The following is an 11,364-nucleotide window of genomic DNA, read 5'->3' on the forward strand; positions in this document are numbered from 1 at the left end:
GTGCGTGACGTACTGGCACCTCATACTCCCATGGGAGTCCCTTCGCATACCGGTCCACCTTTGTCAACTCGTCTGGAACGATGCGCAAAGCAAACTCCATCTTATCGGTGAAGTTATTGGTGTATTCATCAACTGACATGCTGCCTTTCGTCAATGTCAGGAACTTGTTCTCCAACTCAAACAAATTTTGAGCCGAGCAGAATCTGCGCTTGAACTGCACCAAGAAATCTGCCCATGACAATTGCAGTGGCTCATTAGGGCTCAACGTCTTCCCTAGAGTGTTCAACCAACGGACAGCTCCACCTCGGAATTGTCGCACGGCATAGATAGTTTGCAACTTACCTCTACAGCAACATGTCATGCAGGCTAACTCCATTTCAGAGATCTAATCCACAAACCCAATAGGATCCTCCTTTCAATTGAAGGTCGATGGTTTGCAAGTTAGAAAGTCCTTGTACTTTCATCCCATTCCATCATTCCTTCCATCATGGTTGTCTTGCCTAACTATCGGTGGGTTGGCTTGACCAATAGACCCACTTAAGTTTCCACCTTCCGAGTGCCCTTCATTTAATTCAGGCTCCTCCACACGAATTGACAGTTCTTCACGATTCTGTTGAAGAAACCGTCTAGTTTCATCCATCTGACGATCCAACATCGTCTGAATCATCATTTGCACACCAGCCATGGTTATTGGCTCAGGTGTTGCTGCTACGACAGGTACTTGCTCAATCATTGGTGGTTGATTCTTGTTTTCGTCAGCATTTCCAACTCTACTTCTTGTTCTCACCATTTTGATCTACACACCGAATAAGGTGAAATTAGATCCTCAATCACGATAGATATTCAAATCTTCCTTATCACACCGAAATGTTTACATGCTAGTTCTAATACCATAGACATACGCTTAGAATCCTACACACATAAGGTTTCTAGATCCGGTCGGCAACAGACCATAGATCCGAACAAATAATATCATATATGGCAACATATCACATTTAGCACATAAAGCATTTTAGGCAACTTTCCTAAAATAAACCAGTGCTCGTGTCTAAAACACAACAGACACACATCTCAAAATTTCATTTAGCATTCTAAGTTTAAGTCTAGAAATCCTACAAATTCCTAGTTCGCTTAAACTAATGCTCTGATACCAACTGTGACATCCCCAAAATCTCGGCCAGAAAAGACCGATTTCATTTATGCTTTTCAAATAATTTCAGAGTAAATCCTTTTGATTTGAAAGAGTTGCGGAATTTGTTCCCAAAAACAAAACATGATAAAACAATGTTTACCAAAGCATTTCATAAAAGAAATGTATTTTTCATTATATAATCAAAACTCGGGGTGTCCTGTTCCGATACAGACCAATAAGCATAAACGATAACATTACAAGTCATTCAACAAATATATACATATACAGACTTGTAAACAAAACAACTGATGGTTCATCCATCTCATGCCCTCGCACCACTTCCTGTAATACAAATAAAACTGAATGGGTCAGGCTTGGGAGCCTGGTGAGCATATAGGGTTTTCAACCCACAATAAATAATCATATTTAATTTTCACCAACCAACAATAACCCAATTACCCATTCCCGTTATTCTCACTTTATGTCCCTAAAACAACTAACATAAGGGACCTAGTCTAAGAATATTTCATCGGGGCGACAACACATGCTTCGGGGGTACCTCAGCAATATAAGTCAAATAAGGCAACCATGAGGGGGATGGAGTACAGCGAATGAACACCCAAGTTCATTAACACCTACAGGTGGCGAACCTGCTAATGTTTCCACAAAACTGTCTAGAATAGCCCGTGGTCGTCATCTAAACTCCCCTAGATGACTAAATCAAACAACAACGAGACCTCTCATCTGTTTATTACACACCAACTATCTACCCATGTTCTACCCAACATATTAGTAGATAAAAATATACATTTTATACATAGTTTAAAAACCTGTATAGCATGCTTTGATCAATACATATTCCACATAACAGATGAGGCACACACACACATAATACGTATTTCATAGAGAATAAATCATATCTATGAGATAGAAGAAAGTGAATACACATTCACACATATAAACAACAATATACCATACAGATAGCACGTATTTTATAGAAAATACTTAATATTTATGTGTTAGAAGAAGGTAACTACACACTCACACTTATAAACAACAATCTACTTAATACACTCGAACCAAACTTGTATTATTATCGTGTTTATGAAAGGTAGTATACACTCATTTGATCAGAAGATGATCGGACAACACTACGACTTGCAGAAGTAGTAATCCTCAGCAGATCTGAAAAATCTTCACAAAAATCGAACTTCTCACGGGCAGAGCTTCGGTTCGGGAACCGCACTTCTCGGGATCTTCGGGATCTCGGGACTTGCCTCGGGGCTTGAGTATGATACCGGGGCTTCGGGATATTTTTGGCACGCAAAACGATGCAAAACGGGAGAGAGAAGAGGGAAAATGAACAAAAGACTCAGCTGCCTTCAGATCCTATTTATATGAGGCTGGAGCCTCGGAGTACGCGGGGCGTACTGCAGTACGCGACGCGTACTGCTTCCGAAATCGTCATTGCATGCGTCATCCAAGCCACTTGCTGCGAGTGTCAACACCTTCGGAGTACGCGGGGCGTACCTCGGATCAGACCGGTGACTCCTTCGGATAATGCTTCCGAATTAAAGATTAAAAATAAATACAAATTATTTAATAAACTTCGGAAATTCATATCTTCCTCATACGAACTCCGTTTTCGACATTCTTTATATCCACGCGAAGGTGAGACTACGCTCTACAACTTTCGTTTAGACTCTGTCGGCTAATTTTGACTTTATTTTTATTATTTATTTTTAATAGGCCGCGACAGAAAAACTTCGTTATAAATTCATAACTTCTTCATTTGACGTCCGTTCTCGCCTAACTTTTTATCGCTTTGATACCAACAACGAGACCTTCGATCCTTGTTTAGATTGTTTCGACTAAAAACCGCTCGATCTCAAATCGAGTATTTCGGGCTGCACACCGCTAAGCCAAAACTTCGATAAATCATAACTTCCTCATACGAAGTAAGATTTGGGCGTTCTATATATATTCGGAAACCTCGTTTCAACTACTACAACATTATTCAAAGATATTAAGTTTATTTTACACTTAAGTTTTGACGCTTATTTTTATTTTTAATTAATCAAACCACATAATTAAGCAATTAAGCACAAAACACAGAATACTCAAATAACACAATCTTATTATTTCAAAACGGGTTACAAAGGTTAACCTAGACTATTACATTGCTAATAATGGCAAGCCCGGAAACACAGGCGTTACAATACTCGTTTATTTAATCATCAAATGTTAATTACAATTTATCTGTTACAAGTTTCTAAATAGCTATCTAATCACTAAAACTAATATCGCCCTTCAACCTAATGCTCCTAGGGTGTTGCAAGTGCTTAACCATACTCAGTCCCATCGTAAGGGAATCTGTTGGGTTATCCTCTGACGATACCCTCTTAACAACGAGGAGTCCCTATTCTACCCGATTTCTAATGAAATGATATTTTCTGTCGATATGTCTGGATCTGCCATGATCCTACGGTTCCTTGGTTAAGGCAACCACACCTTTGTTATCGCAGAAAATATCCATAGGCTCCTTTATGGCCAGTACAACCCCAAGGTCTTCGACGAAGTTCTTTAGCCATATTGCCTCCTTTGACGCTTCGCTCGCTGCTATGTACTCTGATTGGCACGTTGAATCAGCTACGGTCTCCTGCTTGGAACTTTTCCAAGTCACTGCTCCTCCATTCAGGGTAAAGACCCAGCCTGACTAGGAGGGGAAATTATCTCGATTAGTCTGAAAACTGGCATCGGTATACCATCACACTTTCAAATCATCACTCCCACCGAGGATGAGGAACCATTCCTTAGTCCTTCGTAGGTACTTGAGAATATTATTTACTGTGGTCCAATATTCTCTAGTAGGGTTCCCTTGATATCTTTTGATCATGTTCAAAGCGAAGGCCACATCAGGGTGAGTACATGTCATAGCATATATGATTGAGCCAACTGCGGAAACATAAGGTACTCTTCTCATCTCTACTATCTTGGCATCGGTGCTCATGCTTTGAGTCTTACTCAACTTGGTATTGCTTTGGATTGGTAACTCCCTTTCTTGGAGTTCTCCATGCTAAAGCATTTTAACAATTTATCCAAGTAAGTACTTTGATTAAGTCATATTAGTCTTGTACTCCTATTTCTCAATATCCTTATCCCAAGAATATAAGCAGCTTCTCCGAGGTCCTTCATAGCGAAGCACTTCCCAAGCCTGGACTTAACCTCCTGCAAGGTTGGGACGTCATTTCCTATCAGCAGTATGTCATCCACATACAAAACAAGAAAGCTAAGTATACTCCCAATGGCTTTTCCATATACACAGGACTCATCGTCGCTTCTCGAAAACCAAACTCTTTGAATTTCTCATTGAAACAAAGATTCCATCTGCGAGATGCTTGTTTCAATCCATAAATGGATTTCTCAAGATTACACGGTCTATAAGGGTGCTCCGCATCGACAAAACCCTCTGGCTGACTCATGAAGACATCTTCAGACAACTTCCCATTAAGGAAAGCGGTTTTGAAATCCATCTGCCATATTTCATAATCTTGAAACCCAGCTATGTCTAGCATAACCCTTATAGACTTAATATTCGCAATTGGTGAGAAGGTCTCATCATTGTCTACTTTGGGAGTTTGAGTAAAGCCCTTTGCAACCAATCACGCCTTATACGTGTGTACTTTCCCATCCATGTCGGTCATCTTCTTAAAGATCCATTTGTACGGGACCATCTTATGACCTGGTACATTGTCAACCAAGTTCCAAACTTGATTATCATACATGGACTGAATCTCGCTGTCCATAGCCGCTTTCCATTTCGCAGACTCTGGGTCTGCCATGGCTTCCTTTTAGTTGTTAGGTTCATCCAAATTTAATAGTGTACTATCACAAATATACATATCACCCTCAGTTGCTATATGGAAACTATAAAACTCCGGTGGAACAATAACTCTATTGGAATGTCAAAGAGGTAAGGACTCGTCAATCGGTTAAACAAGATTTTCCTCCTCGGTTTTAGTTCCAGCGTTAGAGGTTCCTTCATCGCTTGATTTTTGAAGCTCTTAAAGATCAATTTGCCTCCCGCTTTCCTCTAGGCATATGAGTTCTCTCTCTCTCGGAAAACTCCTCTCCTCGCAACGAAGACAACATTTTCACTCAGTCTACAGAAGAGATATCCAAAGGACTTCTGTGGATAGTCGATGAAAATACACCACTCACTTTGAGGCTCGAGCTTGTCGTGTGTCTCTCATCTTGAGAAAGCCTTTCAACCCCAAAACTTGATATGTGCCAACGAGGGAGCTTTCCCTATCCACATCTTGTGAGGTGTTTTGGCAACCTTCTTAGTCGGGACTAGATTAAGGATATGGGCGGCAGACTCTAAGGCATACCTGCAGAATGAGATAGGTAACGAAGCTCGACTCATCATGGAACGAACCATGTCAAACAAGGTTCGATTGCGCCTCTCAGCCACACTATTCAATTGTGGTGTCCGAGGTGGCATCAATCGCAAAACAATTAAGCATTCCATGAGGTAGTCGTGGAATTCAATACTAAGGTACTCACCCCCTCGATCGGATAGGAGCTTCTTAATTTTCCTAACCAACTGATTCTCTACTTCTTTCTTAAACTCTTTGATTAAGTAGATGTACCCATATCTGCTATAATCATCGGTAAAGGTCGCATACAAGCGGTTTGCATCCCTTGTGGTGGATCTAAAGGGCCCACATACGTCGTTATGTATGAGATCCAATAAACCCTCACCCCTTTCATAAGTACCAGTGAAGGGTGACTTGGTCATCTTTCCATGTAAATAAGACTCACATGTGTCATCGTCCCTAAGGTCGAATAACTCCGGCACTCCATCCTTTTGGATTTGGGCTATGTGCTTCTTGTTGACATGTCCAGGACGACAATGCCACAAACATGATTTATCTAAACCATTGGAAGAATCAATATGCAACACATCATTTCCTAAGTTGTCTACAGCCATCATAGTTTCATATATTGCATTACAAGGAAATGCTCCAAAAAAGAAAGTACCATTAAAGAAAGCATTAATAGAACCAGTTTCATTATTAAATGAAAATCTAAAACCTTGTTTATACAAACCATGAAAAGAAGTAATGTTTCACATCATTTCTGAGAAATAGCAACAGCTATTCAAATCAAATCCTAACCCACTACTAAGCACTACATAGTAAAATCCAATCTTGGTGACAAGCGACTCTATCCTATTCTAATTGGTAAAGTTTATCTTCCCATGCTCCACATCACTACTTCTTCTTAGACGCTGCAAATCATAACAAATGTGAAAACCACATCCTCTATCGAGGACCGAAGACATAGCATGTGATGAGTTATTAGAATGAATAACATAAATAGCAGCGAAGGTGGGCTTTATCTCCGCATCCTTTCTGTCTTGTAGATACTTGAGGCAGCTTCATTTCCAATGCCCTTTGTCGAGGCAATGGAAGCACTCTGCCTCCTTCAGGTTGGAAGAGGGAGCAGCAGGACTAGCTTTGGTTCCACTAGAAGAGGTACTATCATGAGACTTTCCCTTATGGTGGCTCTTTTAGGGAGCCTTCCTCTTCTCTGCTTTTCCTTGCCCAATAGCCAAAACAGGGGCAACAATAGTAGGAGTAGATGCAATAGATTTGCCTTTTAGACTACTCTCAGCAGTCCTTAGCAGGCCTTTAAGCTTGGTTAGAGTGACCTCCTCCATGTTCATGTGGTAAGTCATATGAAACTGGTCGTAGCAAGGAGGTAAGGAATGTAGAATGATATATATGGCTAGCTCCTCATCGAAGTTGACTTTTAACTTTAGCAAGTGTTCCATGTATCTCTACATTTTCTGCATGTGGGCCATGTTGGATTCTCCATCCTTCATTTTGATAGTGATCATTTCAGCGATGATCTCATACCTCTCCATCCTTGCACTTTGATGGTACCTTTTCATCAAATCTTGGTGCATCTCGAATGGGTAGTAGTCCTCATAGGACTTTTGGAGTTCAGCAATCATTATTGCGAGCATGATGTAATGAACCTTCATAGCAGTGGTGTGGTTAATCTCCTTTAGCTCTTTCTCTAGAACATACTCTTTGTCCTCATAGTGGGTGACCATTCGGATTTTGCAGATCCAATCATTGAAGTTGGACCCATCAAATATCACCCTCCCACACAAGTTCATGAGTGAGAATGAGCCGGAAGGGGTTGATCCAGAAGCGTTGTTGTTTGGAGTAGACATCTGAAAAGGAAAAGTGACAAAGTTTAGATAAGATTAATAATCCCTAATTAAACACCCAAATGAAAACTTATGGCTAGGACCCAACATAATTATTTACAATTCAGAAGAGGGATGTCGTAATCTAATTGCAAATAATTTGAAAGTAGGTAAATGACCGTTTCCCATTTGCCACGATGAAAAATGGATAAGACAATTAAGTTTTAAATGAGTTGAAATTATTAGATCTTTTGAGATTCATTGAACTTTTCAATGGCATGTTAAATCTCTATATGCCCTTTAAATTTGTGATTGGGATACCGAGGATCACAAATAAGGTGTAAATAACCACGCAAATGTACTTGGTACTCTCAATGTCATTTACCAATTAATCAATGTGCTGGTTAACCACACAAGCTCCATTGATCTATGATAAATATCGAGCTACCATTTGCCACCATTGCTAGTCCCAAATTAGCGTGCCAGTCATCCACGCATGCTCTACTAACGACTTGGCAGGGTGCAAAGTGTAATTTCATGGAATAGCATCATTTCATATTTTTCCTAAAGTAACTAAGATTGGGAATTTATAAAACATTTAGTTACTTTTTTAAATCATTATACTTATTAATGAGGAATTAGTTGACATATCCTAACCGTTCTTCTAATGACCTTCCACCAATCAAGAATGTTGTGGGTGATAGTGGACACCCATTAAACTGCCATTTTATAGGCAGTAACCTGATACTCCACTTATAGACCGAATTCGTTTGATTAGGAAATCAATTACCATCACAGAAAAATCTGATTTAAATTTCGAAAAGCAAATTATGGTAATTATCCAAATCAAATTTGGGCAGAAAACTTGAAATTTGCATTCTGGCATGCTGCCACGTCGTGCTAATCTATGCCACGTCGTGGTCACTGTTCATAAGTAAAAAATCAAAAAAAAATTGATTTGAATGAATAAGAATATCATCTAATACAATAGAAAAACATCCTAGGCTCTGATACCACTGCTGGGTTATGAGCAAAACATCAATCCTATGGTGCACATGCAAACCCTAAAGCTTTGGATCTAGGTTTTTCTAGTTGTACATGAAATAATCATCCAGAGCTTATAAACCCTAAAAAAATAAATATAGAAGAGTTAGGATATTACCTCTCCATTATAGCTTGAAGACCTTCAGCTTTTGAGAACCTAGCACCTCAAATGTGATGCCTCTAACAGATCACAAACACCCAAGCAATTGGAGAATGCAAGAGAGAGAGGGAGGATGCTATTTTCGGCTCTTGGAACTCTTCTAGGGTTAGTGTTAGCCAAAAATATGAAGCCAAGGGGTGTTTATATAGATGAGGAATTAGGATTTCAGAAAAAGAGCTAATTCGGTCGTTTAGGCTCTAAGCAGCCCATAGGAATCTTCCAGAATACCCATCCTTGGACGATTTCTATATGGACTTCCATATAAAATCATCCATCCCTTTCCTAAGGGATCCACAGCCCATATTGCAACTATGTTATAATTACAATATCTATCCCCTAAGTTTAATTAATCTCTTTTTACTACAAATTTAATTAAAAATTAATTCTTGGCCAATATTAATTAAAGAATATGATTTCTCTTTTAATACATCATTCATATAAAATATTAATAAACCATAATAACTGCTTTTTGCATTATTCATCCAGTCAAGTTGCTTTGGTGAAGGCAACCCAAAAGGACCATGCTACAACCAGGTCAAGTACATACCAAATATAGTTATAGGCTTAGACACTAATCCAACAGATTTTGGTTTTTCGTCAGATGCCACGACATGGGCCTCCTTCCAGGTCGTGTTGTCGTAGTTTTTAATGTCATATCATAGAAAAATTGATGACCATGACGTGTTGATAGTGCCACATCGTGTTGCTTCTTATGCCTCTTTCTTCACTTAATTGTACTCACTTTCTTCTAATAACTTCTCCAATTCTTGTATATCAAGTTCGGCATCAAAATTACCTTCTCCTAGCACCATATATCTCTTGGTCTCTTTTTCTTTCCACCTTCCTAGCTATCTTTCAAGTACATCATCAATAACATAAACTGAAAATGCCATGTCATTACTTATCCTAGAATGTTGAATTGCTTGATTCACTCCAAAAGTGATTTTTTCTTCTCGAACTCGAAGAGTGAGTTTGGAGTCTCTAATATCTACCAAGGCTCGGGCGTTGCTCAAGAAGGGCCTTCCAAAGATGATTGGGACTTGTTCTTCTTCCTCCATGTCTAATACAATAAAATTTGTGGGAAAAACCAACTTGTCAACTTTTACTAGTAAGTCTTCACAAATACCTCTTAGAAACGTCATAGTCTTGTTAGCTAAATCGATGACCATTTGGACCGGTCCTCGTTCAGGGAGATAATGCTTTTTGAAAAACGAATAAGGCATCAAGTTAACACTTACTTCCAAGTCGGCTAGAGCATGACTAGTCACTAAATGCCTGAATTTGCACGATAACGTTATGCTTCCTGGATCACCCATCTTCTTTGGTAACATGTTTAGCATTACAGCGGAGCAAGTCTCATTTAGTACCACCTTAGATAATCCTTCCATTTTCTTGCGGTTTGTTAAGAGGTCCTTGAGAAGCTTAACATATTTTCGCATTTCAGCCAAGGCATCAGGGAATGGTATGTTGATTTCAAGGGACTTGATATGATCTAAGAAATTTCGGTAGTCTTCTATGTTCTTTTATTTGATTTCTCTACGTGGGAAGCGCGATGGTTGGCGATATGTATTAACGGGTTCAAATTGTTTCTTTTAAGAATCTTGCCACATTGTGGCATCAGTACCACGTCGTGTTGACTGTTCAATTTCCTTTCTTTGAATTTCTTCTCGAACATCCTACTCCTTATCTGGGTTGTTTCTGTCAATAGGAGTAAAATGAGTAATAATTTTCCCACATATGGTCGGTACAGCTTGGATGTGAGCTCCCTTCGGGTTTTGTTCGATATATCCTGGAAGTCCTCTCGGAGATCTTTCATTCATTTGCTTAGCTAGTTGCCCAAGTTGTTTTTTAACGTTCAAAATGTAAGCTTGCTGATTTTTTAGTATAGTTTATCGTTCCCTCATCATAATTTTTTGCTCTCTAATTGATTCATCTGTTTCTTGTGCCTTTTTTCGGATGCAGTAGTAAAAAGGGTAAGCATTAACTTGAAATCGGGTTTCTTTTCAAGAGCTGGTTCCTGTCGTTGGTAAAAGCCTCTTCCTCTTTGTTTATATTTCTCTTCTTTGGATTTCTTGCACTTCTTCTTGGGATTTCTCTAGTCTTTATCAAATCGATCGCCACTCGAGTAGAAATATTGAACCTGTCGGTGTCCATTCTCATCAAGATCACAGTCCTTAGTCAAATGTGGCCCGTTATAGTTTTCAGACCCAACTCTTATGGGATGTATTGTTTGATCCATCCTAGTCATCCTCCTATCCATTTTTTGCAACATTGCCAAAACCACTGACATGTCTACCGAAGCAGCATTAGTCGATCTCCTTGTTACATCATTTCATGGGTTATGGTATTCTCTAGAATGTTTGGAGAATTCTTCATGAGCTCCTTGATTTACGTGAGAATTTTCTTGGTTAAGGGCCTTCAGAATCAAGGACTTGCCTAGTTGTGATATTCACCCCATCGTAAAATATAGAAACCTCTTGTTGTACATTCAGATCGTTTTAGGGGCAATTTTGAAGTAGACCCTTGTAGCGCTCTCATGCTTCAAACCGTGACTCCCCTAATTTTTGTTCAAAGTTAGCAATGGCCTTTTTAAGCTTAGACACCATCGATGGTGGGCATAATTGTTATAACAACTCTTCACGCATCTTATCCCATGTAGTTATCGCACCCGGTGGTAGCGTCTTCCACCAGTCTTTGGCTGCTCCCTTGAAAGTGACCGGAAGCATTGTCAACAACAATGTTTCTCGTGGAACATTTGAAATGTTGAAGTCATCGGCGATGTCATTGACTTCATCAAGATACTTG

At 39.4% G+C, this 11,364-nt stretch overlaps 1 protein-coding gene across 1 annotated transcript; it reads right to left on the reverse strand.

Moving 5' to 3' along the window:
- Nucleotides 1-9,407: 9,407 nt before the first annotated feature.
- On the reverse strand, nucleotides 9,408-9,998 carry LOC145096177 (uncharacterized). The gene has a single exon (XM_079033944.1). The coding sequence runs from the start codon at nucleotides 9,996-9,998 to the stop codon at nucleotides 9,408-9,410; it is 591 nt and encodes a 196-aa protein (XP_078890070.1).
- Between the last annotated feature and the right edge of the window lie 1,366 nt (nucleotides 9,999-11,364).

The sequence above is a fragment of the Lactuca serriola genome, chromosome 3, assembly GCF_051521515.1.
Source record: "Lactuca serriola cultivar US96UC23 chromosome 3, Lser_US96UC23_V15, whole genome shotgun sequence".
NCBI classification, from domain to species: domain Eukaryota; kingdom Viridiplantae; phylum Streptophyta; class Magnoliopsida; order Asterales; family Asteraceae; genus Lactuca; species Lactuca serriola.

What these genes read in the sequence shown, in the direction of transcription:
- LOC145096177 (XM_079033944.1), bottom strand. Translation starts at nt 9,998, where the DNA reads ATGCGAAAATATGTTAAGCTTCTCAAGGACCTCTTAACAAACCGCAAG.